Here is a 20,027-nt window from a genome sequence, read left to right as displayed (position 1 = left end):
AAAAAAAAAACTGTTTTTGCTTGGCTCTCTGAATGGGGAAAACGAATTTTATAAGAAGTTTGAGTACCTTTTTAACTGATAATCTTTGTAAGTATTTTACATGAGCACAAAACTTTTTTTTCTTACTTGACCATCCCATCCAACAAAATGCTTATAAAAACTGTGGTTACTTTTTTTAATGATAAGTCCAACTTTCAAATAAAGTGAAAGAACGTTACAACTCGACGCATTTTCATTTTCACCTCATTGCATTGGGAGTTTTGAAAAATTCAAATCCCAAATACTTGTGCGGTTTTTTTTCTAAAAATCTTGAGCTCAAAACTTATTGTTTTTGATATTTTACCAATCTGTCTTCCTTTTTTATTAAAGTTGAAGCTATAGACATCAAAGCACAGACAGAATATTCAGGGTATTGCCCTGATACGAGCAGTTTTGTTTCTTTCCAGGACCTAGCAAGCACTAGAATTACTCACACTTTAGTCAGCCTATTTTAGCGGTATGATAGATTTTTGTTTGATCGATAAAAAAAACTTAGGAGTTCATCTAGTAAAACACCTGATCTAGTATGCTTTTGAAATGAAAAGTTCAGTTAAATTACTGAATACTGATTGCAATTTTATTAGAATTTGAAAATTATTGATATCTTGAGTTTGAAACTTAACACTGAAACTCTGCTATATTTTCTTGTAAATTATTTTTGGAGTACTATTTGCGCTCCAAGTCGGGATTTTAAATTCGCGATTAACTTCCACTTTTCTATCTATGAGTAATGTCTGAATCAAACTAATCCGGCTCAGAAACTATCCAAAATTCAATTGGGACGAATATTTTGATTCAAATGATGCATTAACTTACGCAGAATTTTTATTTTTTCTAATGACCTTGCCTGTGATAGGATAATTTTAGAAGAGGGAAAATAAAAATTAAAAAAAAAAGTTTTATTGTTCCGACTTTCGATACGAAAGTAACGGAATATTTGTGCTCGGGGTGGGTTTTTTTTTCTTCAGACAAATTTCGACTTTTTAACTAGCCATTTTTGACGGAATTTTTTTATATCATTCAAAAGGTATTGTTGTCCTGAGCTTAAATTTGAAAAGATATTTCACCTGTGACCATTTTTCATAAAGTTATGGGGGTTTAAAGATTGCCATTTTGGCCAATTTGGAACAAATTTTTTTGTTATTACTGCTCATGAAACCCCAAAAGGCAGTCGGAACATCCAGGGCTTCGCCCTGATACGAGCAGTCTTGTTTAATTCCGGTTTATATGCAGCGTTTACTTGGGGGAGTGTATTCTTTCATCATATCAGAATCTATCATTCCACACGTTCGATAACTGCATAGAGATTTAAAATTTATTAATATAGGGAGATCGTTCAATTTTTTTAATTCAGGGGAGAAAGAGTTCGCATGATCAAAGATAACGCATATAAAATATTGAATGAAATAATTCACTCTCTTATTTTTTTTTTTGATAATTTTTCATGCCAAAAAACAATCTGAATGATGTCCAGATGAAAGTACAAATTACGCACAATTTAAAGTTGATACAGGGTCGAAGTTTTTTTTTATTGAATTTCGTTTTCCTCTACTTTTTTCCACTGAAATGCTGTCTTCGTCGTCTACGTGCCCATTGGCGAGGCTTTTCCAGTGACCAACTCGTATGCCATGAACCCGTTTAACCCGACAGGAACAATCAGCACAAAAAATGTGATCCACGACATGACCTTGAGACACAGTTCAAGCAAACATACTTATTACGAAAGTTATTTTTTCATTAATTCGACTACACACTGTAAACTGCCGGCTCATTTATTTCATACGGCGGCCCAAAATCAAGAAAGCTTTACTGCTAAATAAAGATCTTGTATTTTGTTTTTGATTCATTTTAACCCATCAAAATCGATTGCCGGTGATTAATTAACATTTCTAATAAATAAAAGGTTCAAATTAGGCCACCATAACACAGAAAAGACTCAATCAATATAATAAATCTTGTTCAATGGTAAATTTAAGGATTTAAACCGGTACCTTAGAAACGAGTTGCAACCCGTGTAAACTTCTAATCAACGGTGAAGCATATGTAATATTTTTAACCTAGTTACGAGTCCCCCCTTTGTACACGCTGGGAAATACTTATGAAGAGATCCCAAATCCCTTGGATACATAGCACTGGATCCACTCTGTTAAACCCGTACCCTAATTTTTCCTCTGAATGGGGGATTCATATTAATCACTTTTCTACTATTGTTTTTGAACGTACACATTTTGGGAATCTAAAATTACATGCAATTCCCAAACCAGTTCTTGTATGACGATTTCGTTCAAGTGCAAATTCATTAAAATGTGATTCTAATGAGAAATTCAAGTTAAAATCAACTTTGACCAATAATGTTGGTTTTTATGTACGCTTGAACTGCTTTGACCTTTCCGTAGCCGAAGTCCAGTGCGCCTACTTCCGCTGAAGTTCCGTTTGAGAAGTTGACATGGTCCAGTTGGTTCATGAAGCTCGAAGTGCATATGAGTGTCACGAGGAAAAGAGTCCACTGAATGATACCTGGAAACAGTTACAATATACAGTATTTTTTTGCTTGAGGGCTCAGACAACACAATCCAGACTGGTAAAAAACAGAACACTACATGGTGTTATAATAACTCAGGACATAACGGTAGTTATCCGGGGAGTAATAAACAGCTCGTATGATCAGGCGCGGATCTAGGATTTTCTCGAGGGGGGCGGATTTTCGAAAAAATTTCGAAAATTTTGTCGACCTTTTTTAGGGCGACCAAATTGATTTTCTGAGCTCTCCCAAATCACTATAAAAACCCATTGTAACCAATTTTTTTGCGCCGCAGGCAAACTTTTGAAAAAACAGGCCACAAAAGCGTTTTTAGGTTATAATTAGTAAAATAAGTAAATTATCAAAATTAGTAAATTAGGACCTTTTGCCACAAACTGAAACAAGACCGCTCGTATCAGGGCGAAGCACTGAATGTTCCGACTGCCTTTTAAGGTCTATGGAGTAGTAATAACCTGAAAAATTTAAATGTAATAAGAATAAAATGAAAAAGAAAAATAATTCGAGTTTTATTTTGTGAATAGTATCCACCACACGCCATTAAAAGTACACACTGATATTTCGCTCGTAGTATTATATCAATAATGGCAAATAATCTTCCTTCAACCAATTTGGAACAGCTTCTAAGACGGATTAAATCCCTGCTTACGCGTTGAAAGCGCGAAATCTATCGCACGCTAGTTGTCCCAAATTGACACAAATAGCAATATTTAAACCCCATAACTTCATAAAAAATGATCACAGGTGAAACATTTTTTTTGCATTTGAGCTCAAGACAACAATACTTTTTGAGTGATGTAAAGAATTTTTGTCAAAAGTGGCCAGTTAAAAAGTCGAAATTTGTCTGAAAAGAAAAAAATCACACAAGCTCAAATATTCCATTACTTTTGTTACGAGGGTTGATTTGGATTACGAGGGTTGATTTGGATGGGGGGTTGGTGAGGTTAAGGGGAAAGCATTTGTAGGAGGGAGGGGGTAAAGGGCATTACTCATTTGATGAAGGAAGAAATTCATGCGAACTTTGCACGGCTCGATTTAAAAATGAAGTTGAAAAGAAATTACTTTTAAATGATCTTAAATGGATTATAACTAATTTCAAGTTTGACAAAATATCGAATTAGATTCTGTGGGGAACATGGGAATCGATTATATTGTTAACATTTTGGACCACAAAAATCCATTATAATTGATTTTTATCAATTCTCTGAGATGCTGGTGAGTTTGATTTTCCTGGTTGTGGCATAATAGTTACATAAGAGTTATCAGGAAACCGCTTTGGGTTTTGGCGAGCTCATATGGTAGCTGGCTTTTACTTTGAATGGCTTCTATGTCACCATCTCTTGGCCCGACTTTTAAATGAAAGTATTGCAGCGACAAGAGTATGATAGTTGGGTTCCTAAAATTACGACGAATCTCTAAGAAAGACTCTAGGCCTTAAAAACGTAGGAAACAAGGTTCGCATTTAATTACTTGTGGCTTTGAAGCTGCAACAAATGCTGCGGGACAAATCTTTCTTTTTGCGAAACCAAACTATCAAGTTTGTACTGTCGGAACCCTTGGATCTGGAGTGCTATTTCTATAAATTCTAATCGAAAAGGCGTCAACGGCAAATTACCGCACCTTACAAATTAATTCAAACTAAAATATGGCGGGCTATTTTTCGTAACTGTTGTGATATTAATTGGCTAACAAATCTTTTTTTATTATTTTTTTTTTCAAGTAAAAAAAACTTCTTTGTAGAAACCAAAAGGTAGTTGGAACAATTAGGGCGTCATCCTGATACAGATAATTTTGTTATTATTTGTAACTTTATCTGTCCAAAACATTATACATCTTGCAAAACATATGATCTGAAGAAAAACTTTGGGAGACCTTTCTTTTAGCAGACCAATCTTTTAGCATGAAACATGAAAATTGAGTTTTTTTTAGCAAATCAACGTAATACAATTGACGCATGATTGATTGATAGACATAAAGACACGCTTAATATTGAGTTGAGTCTCCCTAATTAAGACAACTTTCTCACAATTTGAAAACTAAGCTATCAATTTCAAAAACAGAATAGTTTGAATTAACGCCAAAACGAACACGCACAATATTTACGCGCAATATTAGATTAAGATCATTTATCCACGGGGAAAGGACCAACACAAGAACTGTACAGTTCATCACGGCAAACCGCTGTTGTGCCCCTGTTTAAGAACTACATGCACTTTTTTTGGTTATTTTTGCGGGCTGGGTAAAGTTGCATCACCCTCAAGCAACGAGCACGGATCATGGTGGGCCTCGAACATCCGACCTTTCGATTGAGAGGCGGAGACGTAACCACTTCACCACCGCTCCCCAAAATATAACACTCGTGCCAAATGTACGCGCAGAGGAGCATATTTGGCTATTTTGAGAGGAGTATAAAAAAGTTCAAGTGTTTTTTTCTAAACTGCAGGCAAAAACCGGATATGGGTTTACACCAATATAATAAATAAATCACCAAGATATTGATGGGACCCTTAAAAAACAGTTGAGAAACATATTTGTCTAAAAAATTTGTCGAGCAATGCAAGAACTAGCTTTCAAATTTGATTTAAGTGCAACTAGTTCTTCTATCGTACCAACAGATTGAAAATTGAAGCAGGCAAACTCCGCGATTGAAGCAGGCATCTTCAATTTTTCATAACTTACAGATATATTTCAATTTACTTGTCTGATTATTTAGGAAAACAAGGATAGCCGAAAAAAAACAGAAGGCTCCGAGCATACTTTAAAAAAAAACACAAAACACAGTGTCGTTTTTTTTCGGCTGGTTTGATAAAAAGATCTGTATAAAAAAGTAAAAACAGGCATATTCGTCACTCATAGTAAACTAAGCTAATTAAAAAACATTTGTTGTTGAAAACTGTCTAGAAAAACAGAAAAAAATGAAGAAACTTTTTTGAAAAAAAAATCAAACTTTTTCCATTTTTTTTTTGAGTTTTTGAACTTTTTAAATCCCAAAATTGCGCTAAAAACTCCAAAAACTACCTTCACTTGAGTAAAATTAAATTTTTAGGGCTTCCGGCTTACATTAAGCATAAATAAGCTATTGTAAACTTGGAAGCTCACCCACCTTATAAGCTCGAAATTACAACAAAAAAAATTTCAAATTGGTTTTTCTCGACACTGGGAAGTTTTTTGGAATGTCGCTCGAATGTCGCTCGAACTTTTTAATGTCGCTCGAATTGCGACTAAAAGGGCGTTCATATAATACATCACTCAGAACATTTCGATGATTATTTGTGTTACCTGATTTTGCTTGGAAAACAAAAAAGTAGAAAAAAAGAAAAACTGAAACAAACTAGAATACAAAGTTTCTCCCCATTTTTCAAATGGAGGGAATAATAAATTTTTTTGCTAGTTAGACCCGATACCTTTGATTTCAGGGCCCGAAACGCATATATCTGCTGTTCCAAGGCCTTCCTCCATCGCTCATTAATAAGTGGTCCGATTAGTTTTTCAGCTAACTGACAATCGCCAATTGTTGTCTCAGAAAAAAGTTATGCATTGCCAATGCACACATGCAAAAGCAGTGTTTACTGGGCTTACGCTTTTTATAACTGATGGTATTTAAGAACCAGCTCTAGATTTTACCATTTAAACGCAGAGAAAAACAGAATGAATATCAAACCTGTCACGACCAGAAACCAGAACACCTTTTCCAAGGGGAGTAGCTTCACATCGCACGTGACCAGGATCAAAAACATGAGCACTGCGGCCGTGAACAAGATCACGGTGATGAGAGTGAGCACAGCGAATGCACGTGCTGCACGCAGACTGGAGAAAGACACCCCTGTGAACGAAATGAATACAAGTAGATTCCAAAAATCTGATAACTTTTCTCTACTTCAACCGCATTCTTCTTCAATTTAGTTTACACGGGATCTTTGTTAAGAGGAAGCTTTTTCACTCGCCAAAATTTGAACTAGGTTCTATTCAGAATCGGATTTGGGGGTGGGGACGTCCCCCTCTTCAGGGATTCGACCACTTAACCACCTAAAATGGACTCCTTTGGTACTTTTTACGACATCAGATTGACCCTAAAATTTATGCTTAAGGCGCCCTGACAAACAAATTGGTCGAACTACAGAAGTCAACAAGTTTCTGAATATGCTTTAAACCCTCCCCCCCCCCCCCCCTCCATGAAACCGCCCCTGTAACTAGGGAACCAATCGCAAAAAAAAACGTGGTTCATCAGTTTCTCCCACTGGAAAAAGAAAAGAAGGTCTGAACCCTGGTGCTTACCAGGTGTGAGTTGAGCATCGGAGGTACTGAGACAGTGGGAGCAGTGAGTTTCGAACTCCTTCCCAGCCCAGGTAGTGGACTCTTCCAGCTAAAAACAACGCTAATGCATAGTTTTATTAGCGGCGAATTTACTATTCGTGGTATCCTGTGCTGACAAAAAATGCTTATCATACGACTTTCATTATTGAAAAAAAAAAGCTTATCCAACTCTTTCAGACAATTTCATAGAGTAAAAGTAAGTGTATTAAAATAGCAAAATAAGCTTTATGAAATTATATGATAAGCATTTTTTCCATACTATGAAATTGTTTGATAAGCATTTTTTCCATAAATAAAAATACAAAGAATTTTTGTTTTGAAATTTTGTGTTTCATCCGAAACACTAGCCACGGATTTTTTGTCATAAGAAAACCCAGAGTGTAACCGGCAGTTACCACGCAGATAAACTGCATTTAGTCAACCCGGGTAGTAGTGTACAAAAATTAAACTCAAAAAGTGTGACTTTTTTCCTTTTCGAGTCGAGAACACTCGAGCGAGTGAAAGGGAATCAAAGAAATCGATTGTTTTCTTTTCAAGCAGAATCAGGTACCTCAAATACCACTACCACGCAATTGCACGAAAGTAAAATCTTTTTAAAGCCTTTTTGTAAGCTGATGGAACAATGCGTAGGTTGATTTTTTCGGCCGGTTTTAGGCACCTCAGAGTAAGCTAGTTGGAGTCAACTGTGGTATCATATCATAATTTTATTGTTTGTGAGTCGGATTGCTATCTTTTTTCGAAATTTTCAACTCTAGTTTTTAATTTTTTGATAGCTGAGAAAGTTTTCTATTTCAAATGTTTTTCGGCGCAACTGGTGTTTATGTTTATACCGACTGTTTACTGGTTCATAAGTTTAATTTTAATGATAAATCAACATTGGTAATGTCTTAATACTCGTGTTTTTCAAAAAATACTGTGCGCGTCAATCTCCAAGATTATATAAAAAACGGTTTTTAAACAATTTAATTAATGAGTATTTTCTCGGCAAAATAACTCCGGAAATATAACGGAAATTTGAAAATATAACGATAATTTTAACAAACTCTATCATCGGTAACATCGGCCACAAAAACTGCATAAATCAAAGCAAGCTGCAAAAATGGCCAGTATTTGTCCTTGAGACAAATTGCTCTTTTTAAAGGTCAGCCTTAATCAAGGCTGAACCAAATTAGAGCGAAAAGACGGTTAAAATCGGTTTTGGGGGGACCGAACCTGGTTACGGGGCATCCCATCAGGTTCGGTGCACATTCGAGTTCTAGAAAGGAAATGACCTAGTCGGGATTCGAACCGGCGCCGAACCCGCCGGGACGCACCATGTATACGCTTGGCTACTGTCCCTGTATGTATTTACTTTTATATGCATTTATACTCTCGCACATTTACATTTGCGCTGCAACATCCTCCGCCCCTAAAGACGGAAGAACAGGTGCGAGTTTTACGGTCGGTCGTGTCAGCTCGCTCGTAACAGTTTTGATATCGGCGGATCGGGCGCATCCGTCTTTGCCGTAGTGTAGTTTAACAATACGGGCGAGTGGGTAATGCCCACGTGGGCTGTCGGGTTCGACTACCCAAACCAAGTCGCCGGTTTTCAGTGTGACATCCGAATCATTATGCCACTTTGCTCTCTTGTTGAGAGATGGTACATATTCACGCAGCCAGCGTGACCAAACTGCGTTAGCGTACGATTGTGCTCTGGCGTAATGCTTTTTATAATCAAAGTTATCTTCGAAACTTAACGACGGGAAGCTAGCTGCGCTGTGACCGAGAATGAAGTGATTCGGGGTGAGTGCCTCTAGGTCGTGCGGATCGGAACTGACCGGAGTGATCGGTCTTGCGTTAAGTAATTGTTCAACTAGGCAGAGCGTTGTTCCTAGAACTTCCTCAGTTAATCTCCTGTTGCCTAATATGTCGTACAACACTCGCTTAACACTTCTCACTAGCCGCTCCCAGGCGCCACCGTGATGAGGGGCACTGGGCGGGTTAAACTTCCACTTAATGCCTTTGTGGACGAAAACGGCCGGGGCGACTTTGTTCCAATTTTGGACACAGGATAGGAGCTCTTTTTGAGCACCAACAAAATTCGTGCCATTGTCAGAAAGAATGGTTTTGGGGGTACCTCGCCTTGCAATAAATCGCTCTACGCCCATGACGCAGGAACTAGTATCGAGAGATGGAACCAACTCGATGTGAACTGCTCGAGTCGTGAGGCAGGTAAATAGGAAACCCCATCTCTTTTCGGTACTTCGGCGTATTGGCACTTGAAACGGGCCAAAATAATCAACACCTGTGTTGGAGAAGGGAGGCTGCTTGTAACCCAGTCTTTCAATCGTAGGTCAGACATAATGGGCACAACTGTTTTTGCTTTGCGCTTACGGCATGTTATGCAAGTATTTTCGATGTTCCCAAGTAACCAGCGCAACTTCAGAACAATGTATTTCAATTGAACGACAGCACGCATGTAATCCAACCCCTGATGTGCATGTTGAAAGTGCATATGCCTAATCAACATATGAGCAACTCGGTGTCGACCATCCAGTATTATTGGATGTTTGCTATCAAAGTCGGTATCAACAAGACGGCTGATACGTCCAGTTGAACGCAGGATGCCAGCTGGGCCGATGAACGGAGAATATTTAGCAATCCGACTTTTCTTTGTTATCAGTTTATCGGACTGAAGTATTTTCACTTCGGCAGGAAATGATTCGGACTGAGCGAGATAAATGAGCTTCTGCTCGGCAATATCTAACTCGGACGGGTCGGTTATTTCAAGCGTTTTTGTACGGAAGTGTTTATGCGATGGTAGCACACGAAGCATAAACGCTAAAACACGTTTGTACTTTACAATTGAGCTGAATTTATCCCAATTTTTAAACAGACGGATCGACGGCGCTTTCTCAGATGAAGCATCAACAACAAACGTAGATGCAGTCTCAAGGCATGTATCAATGTCACAGAGTGGGCCTTTTAATTGGATCTTTTTGATGACATCAGTGTTCGGCTTGAATGGCCAATCACATGTCCTCAATATACTAGGGCCTCTAATCCAGCTGCTATCCTTGAGGGCTTCCGAAGAAATCCCTCGTGTGCCGGTATCAGCTGGGTTATCACCACTCAGTACATGATTCCATTGATCAATGGTGGTGGACTCCAAGATTTCACCAGTGCGGTTTCCAACAAACACAGGAAGTTTGTTGCACGAGTTAAGCCACTGGAGAACGGTGGTAGAATCAGTCCACATGAATACATTGCTTACTTTGAAAGTAAGCGCTTTCAAAATCTCTTCTTTGAGTCGAGTCGCAAGCAGAGCAGCCTGAAGCTCTAACTTGGGAATGGAGAGCATCTTCATAGGCGCTACACGGGCTTTCCCAAATACAAAAGCTAACTCGGTCTTTTGCGATTTAGCAAGTCGGGCTCGGAGAAACGATACGGCGCAAAAAACGTCCTGCGAACTATCACCGAACGTGTGAAGTTCACAGCGGTCGAACGGTTCGGTAAAGTAGCTACGAGGTATCGTCAGAGTACCTAATAGTGGAAGTCCTGAGTGCCAATCTAGAAATTGTTGTTTAATTTCCTCTGGGAGATCATCATCCCACTTTTGACCACTGATTCTCCATATGTCTTTTAGTAAAAGGCGCGCTTTCACAGTATATGGAGCTACCAGTCCTATTGGATCAAAAACTGAGGAAACAAAACTCAACACGGTGCGTTGAGTAATTGCTTTATCTAGTGGTCGATCAACACCTCTACTTACTACTAGGGTATCTTTTACATGATCCCACCTGAGACCAAGAACATGCGACGATTGGTCTGGACTCTTACAAATATCCTTAACTGACGGGTTGGACTCACGGTTTTCCGGATTAAGAGCGGTTGTAACTTCGGGTACATTGCTAACAAACTTTGTCAGGTTAAACCCACCTAATTTGAGCATTGCGACTAAGTCTTTACTTAGGCTAAGAGCGTCAGCGGTATTTTCGAACGAGTCAAGATAGTCGTCCATGTAAAACTTCTGGACAACGGCTGAAGCGGCTTCGGGGTATTCAGCTTGATTATCAGAAGCAGTTTTTTGTAGCGCGAAATTCGCACAAGTAGGCGAATCACGAGCGCCAAAAATATGACGGGTGTATTGGTGAACCACCACACTTGAAGTGGGGTCCTCCCGCCACAAAAAACGGAGAGACGGTTGATCTCGCACAAGTACTCCAGCTTGTAAGAACATACCTTCTATGTCCGCTGAGACGGCGTACTTGTGTTGACGGAACCTCAACAGTACAAAAATAAGATTTTGAAGGAGATCCGGGCCAACCAAGAGAGATCTATTTAAGGAAGTGCCATGAAATTTGGATGCTCCATTGAGCACACGGCGCACCTTGCCGAGTTTGTTCGGGTTCAAAACCGGATGGTGTGGAAGATACCACTCACGTTCGGCTCGTGAGCTGGGATCGTGCGGGTTGACGGTTATGACATATCCTTTACTTATATCTTCTCTGATTGTTTCGGTATACTTCTCGCGAAGTAACGGATCTTTATCTAATCTTTTCTCTAACGACTTTAATTGGGCTAATGAAGAATAATAATTGTTAGGCAAGCTAACATCATTATCACTCCACAGCATCGGTACAGTGTAACGCTCACCATCGTGAACGGTTTCAGTTTTTAGGATCGACAAAGCACGCTTGTCTGCGGCGGAACGGGCATCTACTTGCTTGAACGCACCATACGACTCTAACTCATACCAAGTTTTGATTTGGTCGGTCAGAGAAGTATCGTCCGTAACGCAGTTAAAGGAAGAAGAATTTAAGGACGAACGATCAGGAGACGGACCACTAATGACCCAACCTATCGGAAGTCGGACGGCGCACGGTGAGTCAAGTTCATCTCCGAAGACATGTTCGAGGGGTCTTATCGCATGATAGAAGTCCTGTCCTATAACTATCTCAATCTCTTTGTAATTATACGCAGTCGTCTTTAACGGGGCTAGTTGCGGGTATTTGACCTGCAATTCGGAAACGTTTATAACATCGGGTCCTATATACATGTTGTGCTTAACGAAAGCGACAAACGAAAACGAAAATTCACTTTCATTGGGCTTTGCGGAAACTTTCAAGTGAACTCGTTGAGTTTTAGATGCCTTGGCTGAGTTAAAACCATCGGTCGTAACATTTACGGGCGTGCCAACTAATTTCAGACGTTCAACGAGTGCCGCGGAAACCCAAGAATGAGTGGAACCGGTGTCACAAAGTGCTAGTGCATTCGAATTTTCCGAAACAGAGGACACATCTACCAACGCAACGGGAAGAATACCTTTTGCAGTTTCCTCACAAGGTTTAACACATGCTGCGTTGTTTGCAGAAGTAGTGTTTGTATTAGTTTGAGTCGATGGTGATCGGTCGGCCTCTTTAGGCGGGAAAACTTTCTCGGCTCCATGAAGAAGCACATTGTGAGTGCTCTCACAGTCCTGTTTTGGGCATTTTCTTGCCTTTTGGCACTTTCGGAAGGTATGGTTGCCTTGTAAACAAGAAAAACAGAGCTTTTGTTCTGCTACATATTTAGCCCTTTGTGTTGCGTTTTTCTCTTTGAACACGGAACAGTTCCAGAGTGCATGCTGCCCTTTGCATAGCGAGCATGGAGGAAACCTTGTCTTTTCTCTACTTTTCTCATCCTTAGAACTTACCTTAGTGTTACCTGCAAGCACTTTTGTAACTACTTTTGTTTAACTGGCTGCTCGACTTTGACTAAAGATTTCAATCGCTCATGGCCTTCTGCCTTATTCTTAAGCCAATCGTTGAAGTCTAGCAATGTTAATCGCTGCCAATGTTGTCTAACAGTATGCATGGACCATGCCTCTTTTAGATTTGGAGGAAGCTTACTGACGGCTTGATTTAATAGATTCACACTTTTCAAGTCGTCATTGAACGACAAAGACCTAAAAACAGCTACGAGCCCAGAAATCACCGCAGAAAAACTTATAACATGGTCAGAGTTGTGCATCTTCAATGCGGGAAAATTCTTCAACTTATCCAAATGTGCACCAACTACAACATGAGGTTGCCCAAACTTTCTCTGGAGAGTTGCTAGAGCATCCTTATACAACACTCCACTGTAGCCGTATTCCGCAATTGCACTCTTGGCTTTGTCTTTAACGTGTGTTTTCAGATATTTGAGTTTTTCATCATCAGTTAGCATAGCCGAATCAACTGTTGCTTGGAACTGCCCGAACCATTCATACCAGTTAAGTGGTTCTCCATCAAACACTTCCAAGTTCAACTCCGGTAGACGGTCTTTGCGGCTATGCAGAATGATATCTGCTAACTCTCTCGCCGAGATGGGTTGTTCGCTATTAGGCACGTAAAACGGGCCCGTAGTGGGCGCAGGATATGTAGGTGGATAACCTTGATGCGCTGTTTCAACAACTGGACGAGTTTGCGGCTGGGTGTAATACACAGTCCCAAAACTTGTATAAGGAACTACGGTGTTTGGTGGAACAACAGGAGTTGTCACTGAGAAAACGTTTGAGGGCGGTGCGCAGTATTGAGGAACTGGCATCGTTTGCGCAGTCGCGGCAGGTCTCCACAAACTGCTATACGGGTTATAGTGTTCACTTGAGAAACTTGTTGGGTTGTTTGGAACATTTATAGGTTGATGGGATGGCGCTGCAGGCGCCTGATACCCAGTTGAAACGGGGCCGGAATGTGGCTGACTGACCGGAAGCAAAGAGGGAATAGGAACGGTTGACGGGACAAATGGTTGAATAATCGGAAGCGAAATGGGAATCGGAACAGTTAATGGAGGAACAAAAGGTTGACTCGCCGGAAGCGAAACTGGATTAGTAACGGTCGACACAGAAGGCGGTGCCACATTAATGGTGGGATTACCAAAGGGCATTGAAGCGGGAATGCTACCACTTGCTTGTGGTATCAGATTGTGGTTTTGCGAAACTTCAGCATGAGGTGTTGAAGCTAAGTGTGGAGTAACGAAGTTTGAGCTGGAGGCAACGAACTGTGGTAAACTAGATGGGTTCTCGATTGAGTGCAATGACAGACGCGATTGGACCAAACTTGATCTCTGAGCCTGAATTCGATTCCTATTGTGGCCTCCCGGTTCACTGTATGTGGTTTGACCAGCGTTGACGACGGCACCCCCGCTGACGACGGCACCAACCCCTTGCAAAACATCAGTAGCAATCAAAGTGGAACTCTCGACTACTGGATGACTTTGCTCTGAGCTTGCAACAACTTCGGCCTGCTCTTGCTCAGTGACAACGTTTTCTACCCATTGTTCAGTACGTTGTGGGTCAACGTGTGTTACGCTAGCATTTCCTATCTTCTCACTTGCTGCAGAAAGCTCTTCTTCCAACTCGAATTCCTTTAACTCAATTTCAGCCAGTTTCTTGTACCTCAGCTAGTTCTTCCAACTCTAAATTACCTTGCTGTTCTTTTATTTTATTTTGCTGCGCTTTCAACTTCAATGACACCTTTGCTTGTCTCTCAAGTTCCTCCTGCTGCTTCTTCAAAACCAACAAATCTCGCCTCTTCTCAGTTGATGTTTTTGACTGCGCGACGGTATAGCGACTGGATTTATGCGAACCTGATTTATGATGTCGACTACTGTACCGCGACACCTTAGAGCGCGCATCTGCTTCATGTGAATTTTGTGGTTGTGTTGTTACGATCGCACTTAACGATTCTGAAACATTGTCAAGCTCTGTTTCCTCAGGTTCAACGTTTAAGCCAGTTTTATATGATGCAGCCTTCTGTAAAACTGTATCGTTTCTTGATGTAACCGTATGAAGCCACATATCCTGCGCTGGTATCAATTTATCAGGATCAACACTTTTAGAAGCTAACTTAATCAATTCCTCATTTATCTCAACTGCAGTCTCTATCAGGCTCTTGCAATTCTGAATCTGAGTGTCAATCTTTGATGAGCGACTCTGACTTTCAATGTTCTCAATTATAATTTCATGGCACTTGTACAGTTCATTTTCAAGCTTGGTTCGCTTCGCAAATAACCTTTGAACCCTCTTCTGAAAGTTCTCATCCATGGCTCTAGGGTCTATACTTAACTCAAACTATACTTAACGGTTATCGGGCGTTTGCGGGGCGATTCGGAACGGTTTTCGGTGAGTAAAGTTACCAATGGGGCTGGGGATTAAGTAAGTCGGTTGATATCAAACAACACACACGGAGTAAACCTGAGGATGAATAAAACCAACTTAACTTACTTAATATCACCTCCCTGACCACTTAGGATGATGTTACGGCGTACGAAATTTGTTGAACGATCGTACAACGGTGCGTCACTACTAATCGGCTAGTAGCTCGACGAATTACCAAGAGGTTTGGGAATTAAGCAAGTCGGTTGAAAACCAACAACACACGCGGAGCAAACCTGAGGATGAAAGACAACAACTTAACTTGCTTAATTTTACCGTCCCGGACCACTTAGTCAGTCGTTGCGAAACGAATGTTTTGAAAAGCGAACGGATGCAAACAGGTATCAAGTCGTTGTAAACCTTAAGTTTACCAATGGGGTTGGAGAATCAGGCAAATCGGTTAAGTTCCAACAACACTCGCGGAAAAAACCTGAGGATGAAAAAACTCAACTTAATTTGCCTGATATTTCGCTACCAGACCACTTACCATAAGGTTGGTGTCATGTTACAGCACAGTTTCGCAGAATTATGGGGACGTTTCGACGATTTTTTTTTTGGAAATTTTTTACTTTTTCCCAAAAATTTTTCGGAAAATTTTGGTCAGCAGGTTCGAGTCGTAAACCAATCCAAAAAACTAGTCTAGTACCCCTTGTCTTTGATCCGATTTCTTGGATTTTCAATCCGCTCACAATTACCCAAAAATTTGTGGTATCGGGAAAATTACCACTTGTAGCTTGCTTTGAGTTGGGATACACAATAAGACACCGTATGTAATTTTATTGCACAAAAAAGTTTATAAAAACGAGATGAGTCTTACAGTTTTTGACGATTTTTTGGAGATTGGGCGGTCACCGGTTTTCGGATTATCAAACCATCGGCCAGACGCAGAGAAATTGTTCCATGATTGCTTCTATCACTTCCACAAAACGTCTGTAGCTGGCTTGCGCTTGACAACTCAATCGCCACCTGAATTTCTCGGTAGGCCTCTCTGAATTTCCTTTGTCAGTTCTTGATAAATAAGAAATATGTCGCGTCCGTTTTTCTGCTTTTTTCAGCTCCTCGCTGGGACTGATTGAATCTCGATTTAACAGCCTATATAATCGGCGTTAGCTTAGGCCACTCGGCCCACTGGTACTCTGACGACTTTCGGCCAACTGGTACTCTGACGACTTTCGGCCCACTGGTACTCTGACGACTTTCGGCCAACTGGTACTCTGACGACTTTCGGCCAACTGGTACTCTGACGACTTTCGGCCAACTGGTACTCTGACGACCTTCGGCCAACTGGTACTCTGACGACTTTCGGCCAACTGACGGAAGGATACACTCGGGTCCGCCAAAAACAGTGGTCCCTTGTTGTGTTGCAATAGTAAACTCGAGTCCCTTGTGGGGCGCCAAAATGTGCGCGTCAATCTCCAAGATTATATAAAAAACGGTTTTTAAACAATTTAATTAATGAGTATTTTCTCTATCATCGGTAACATCGGCCACAAAAACTGCATAAATCAAAGCAAGCTGCAAAAATGGCCAGTATTTGTCCTTGAGACAAATTGCTCTTTTTAAAGGTCAGCCTTAATCAAGGCTGAACCAAATTAGAGCGAAAAGACGGTTAAAATCGGTTTTGGGGGCATCCCATCAGGTTCGGTGCACATTCGAGTTCTAGAAAGGAAATGACCTAGTCGGGATTCGAACCGGCGCCGAACCCGCCGGGACGCACCATGTATACGCTTGGCTACTGTCCCTGTATGTATTTACTTTTATATGCATTTATACTCTCGCACATTTACATTTGCGCTGCAACAAATACTAAGGCACATAAAATCAAAGAATTAAATTTTTGGTAATCATTTTCGACAATTTTTTTCAACTGGTAGTGATTGTTTTGATAATTTTTGATAAGTTATTTCGGCACACTAGCTTTTCTCATTTTGTGTAACCGGGTTGCTATGCTACATGCTTTATATTGTTCTCCAACTGGTATCAAGCTTTGCTTCTCTTGTCTGAAATGCCCATGTGGCCAAGATTTAACGTCTCGGTCTTATCCGCCATAAATAGGCAGTTCAGTTCGTCTTTTCGCAAAACATAACAAAAAAGTTTTTCTGCCAATTTTGTGTATCAAAAGTCTTGACGTATTCTTTTGGGTTGGTTTCCTACAAATGATTAAGTTCTGAAAATGGGTAGGAACTCTGCATTCGGAAGTGTCTAAGTTTTTTGCAGGTATCAGGTATCACAAACAATCATCGAGTGATATATAAAATTAAAACCCTTTCAGTCGTAACTCGAACTACATTAGAAAATTATTTAAAAATTTTTCTCAAAGTTGAGAAAAATCCGGTTGAAATTTTTGATTTTTGGTCTAGTTTTGAGCAAATAAGTTAAGCGGACGGTTTAAAATGGCTTTTTTATGTTTAGTTTAAGCCATGAAAACTTAATTTGATTCGATTAAAGTCTGTTTTTGAAGTTTGATGCGCCATTTTGGGAATCAAAAACTTTTTAAAATTTTTTTTTTAAAGATTGAAAACATTTTTGGACGATTTTTTTGTTCTTTTCAATTTTCTACAAATATTGTTTTCCAGTTTGCCTATTTAGTTATGACTGTCGAATATGCGAATATGCCTAACTCTAGAAAAAACATTTTTTTTGTATTTGTAAGATTATGGTCGGAACATTCGGTGCTACTTGTAACAGTAACCAGATATCCTTGTTTACATAGGCTGTTATTGCTATTTTTTCATTTTACAATGTACAGTATGCAATGCAGGCCAAATGTGTTAAGCGGGTGTAAATTTTATCACTAGCATAATTTTATACCATTACAACTTTGATTAAAATTGGGTTTGAAATGGAGGGGAGTTGAAAAGAGCCTTCACCATGTAGCATGAAGAGAATATTCCGTAAGTGGCGGCCTCGTTTCCGTCTTCGACTCTGATCCACGCGTGTGACAGTAGAGATATGAAGACGAAGACAAAGCACAGACACTGCACCCCACCCAAGCCTAAAATGGGTCGAGGGGGGAGGTTCATTTCGGATTTCGGTAGATACAGATTAAAACGAAATGTTAAAATAACAAGGTATAATAAATTAAAGCTACTAAAGGAGGCAGTTTGTAATAGATGTGTAAATAAATCGAAACAAAACAAGAACACTAAGACTGCTTAAATCTAACCGTTCGATAAAACTGATACAAAACAGCCACAAAAACAGTTGATAGTTGAAAAAGATATTTTTCCCGAGACTTCTAAAACTTCAAGAGCTTTCAGTAAGAAATTTACTAAAATAGTAATGCTTGAAACAATAATTTGCTTGAAATTACTTATTATTGAAAAATATTATTAAAGATCTATTCGCAGTAATTTGGTTTCCTTGTGACAGTAGCCTTCTGTCAGGGGGGGGGGGTCGTTTCTGGTAGCTTAAGTTAATCATAGGTTCCCTTTTTGCGACAGCCACAGTGTGGCTCATCATTTCTGCACTTTTCTAAGGGAACTTGTGCGTCAAAAATTACACACCTATGGGAGTGTGCGCCGAAAAAAAAATGAAACTTTTGGTCCAATTTTTATAAAAATGACCGCAGTATGTCTTTAAAAAAGTCATTTCGAGTGATTTTTTGAGAAGCCCGAAAAATTCAAAACGGCCCACAAACAAAATATAAGGCGGGATTTTTTTTCGATAAACCACCCCCACCCGTCGCAACAAAAAAAATCACGGACTTGAGAAACTGATTCTCTCAAACAGCTCTGTGTTAAATTTTCAGCTTATTTCAATGGAAGGTAAAAACACAGAGCTGAAAGTAATACAACGGGGAACAATGTATATTTTCAAAACACACGTAAGACTGTAGCGTTAGAATATGTTTGCGTTTAAGACCGTACAGCATCCTTTTGGCTTTATATAGTGGTAAAAATTGTAGACGATCTATTGTAAAATACCACAAGAACATTCAAACAATTGCCTGTTGAAGATAACCTTTAAGCAGCAACGCTGATCAGTCTATACTTCTTAATTTCTCAGATTTTCTCAAACTCTCAGATTTCTCATGCACAAAACAAACTTCGTACACAATCTAGCATTTCCCATATTAATTTTTTTGCATGCAAAATTGAATTTATTTTTGTGCATAACATAGTCCTGGATTCACAAAAGATGAATTATTTTTCCGTCATTTTGTATGCCTTCGGTGATGCATGACTAATTAAATTCCAAAATAAAAAATAAATAAAGAAAATTGCCCCAAAAATTGAATCATTTTGTATTGAATCATGTTGCATGCCTTCGGCGATGCATGACCAATTAAATTCCAAAATAAAAAAAAATCTGAAAATGGCCCTAAAATTTGTTACTTCCAAAAACAAAATTGTAGTAAATCTATATTCAGCTCTTTTCCAATTCATTGCAAACGCGAGAACGTTGGAGTTTTGGTGATTCTAATTTTAAGTAATTTTGTCACTTGTGTAAAAATACGAACACAAGCCAACAGTTTCAAGAAAAATTTTTATTTAAAAAAGAAAACATTTTTTGGTTTGTGGAAAAATGCTATTCTTAAAATATCCATATAAGAAAAACCACTAATCATAGACCTTTTTTGCAATTTCCGGTACTTATGGAATTGCATGAAAAAGGTATGATTAGCGTTTTTCCATATATGCAAACTTCATGATTTGCATACCGGAATTGTCAACCCGGTAATTAATCAAAGTAAATTGATAGGATGAAATCGATGACTCAGAGGAGTCTTATATGGGCCATTTTAGCACTGGTCACTACTGCTTCAAGCTGATTTAGCTACTTAAAAACAAGTAAAATTGCAAAGAATCAGCGATGAAAAGATTTGGAAAACGCTGAAAATTGTTGACTCAGCGTTGATACAACGTTGTTATTCCACTAAATTTGAAACAAGACTGCTCGTATTAGGGCAATTCCCTGAAAGTTCCGGCTGTCCAGAAACTGGTCTCGAATGATTTTTGGTTACAGAAATATTGACAA

The 20,027-nt window shown here is 39.4% G+C and overlaps 1 protein-coding gene across 5 annotated transcripts; it reads right to left on the bottom strand.

The window, feature by feature from the left end:
* Window positions 1–1,374: 1,374 nt before the first annotated feature.
* On the bottom strand, window positions 1,375–19,011 carry LOC134851278 (uncharacterized). Of its 5 annotated transcripts, none has more exons than XM_063867288.1 (6): window positions 18,729–19,011; window positions 17,918–18,042; window positions 6,854–6,941; window positions 6,240–6,401; window positions 2,426–2,556; window positions 1,375–1,726 (listed from the first exon to the last, which is right to left on the bottom strand). In XM_063867288.1, exons 2-6 carry the CDS (start codon window positions 17,918–17,920, stop codon window positions 1,622–1,624), a joined length of 489 nt encoding a protein of 162 aa, XP_063723358.1. In that variant the 5' UTR covers window positions 17,921–18,042; window positions 18,729–19,011; the 3' UTR covers window positions 1,375–1,621. The 5 variants fall into 5 exon arrangements, 4 of the variants coding, with proteins under 4 accessions (XP_063723358.1, XP_063723356.1, XP_063723357.1 ...); XM_063867286.1 differs by having other exon boundaries at window positions 17,918–18,318; window positions 18,755–19,011; XM_063867287.1 differs by having other exon boundaries at window positions 17,918–18,291; window positions 18,755–19,011.
* Between the last annotated feature and the right edge of the window lie 1,016 nt (window positions 19,012–20,027).

Source organism: Symsagittifera roscoffensis, chromosome 7 (assembly GCF_963678635.1).
Source record: "Symsagittifera roscoffensis chromosome 7, txSymRosc1.1, whole genome shotgun sequence".
Classification (NCBI taxonomy): domain Eukaryota; kingdom Metazoa; phylum Xenacoelomorpha; order Acoela; family Convolutidae; genus Symsagittifera; species Symsagittifera roscoffensis.
The sequence above is the reverse complement of the archived record's forward strand: the minus strand, read 5'-3'. Positions and strand labels throughout refer to the sequence as shown.

What these genes read in the sequence shown, in the direction of transcription:
- LOC134851278 (XM_063867286.1), bottom strand. Translation starts at nt 18,070, where the DNA reads ATGAACCTCCCCCCTCGACCCATTTTAGGCTTGGGTGGGGTGCAGTGT. An exon ending in TATTCTCTTCATGCTACATG is followed by an intron (nt 6,942 to 17,917) that starts GTGAAGGCTCTT and finishes CGTTGTTTTTAG; the next exon opens with CTGGAAGAGTCCACTACCTG. An exon ending in CGATGCTCAACTCACACCTG is followed by an intron (nt 6,402 to 6,853) that starts GTAAGCACCAGG and finishes TTTCGTTCACAG; the next exon opens with GGGTGTCTTTCTCCAGTCTG.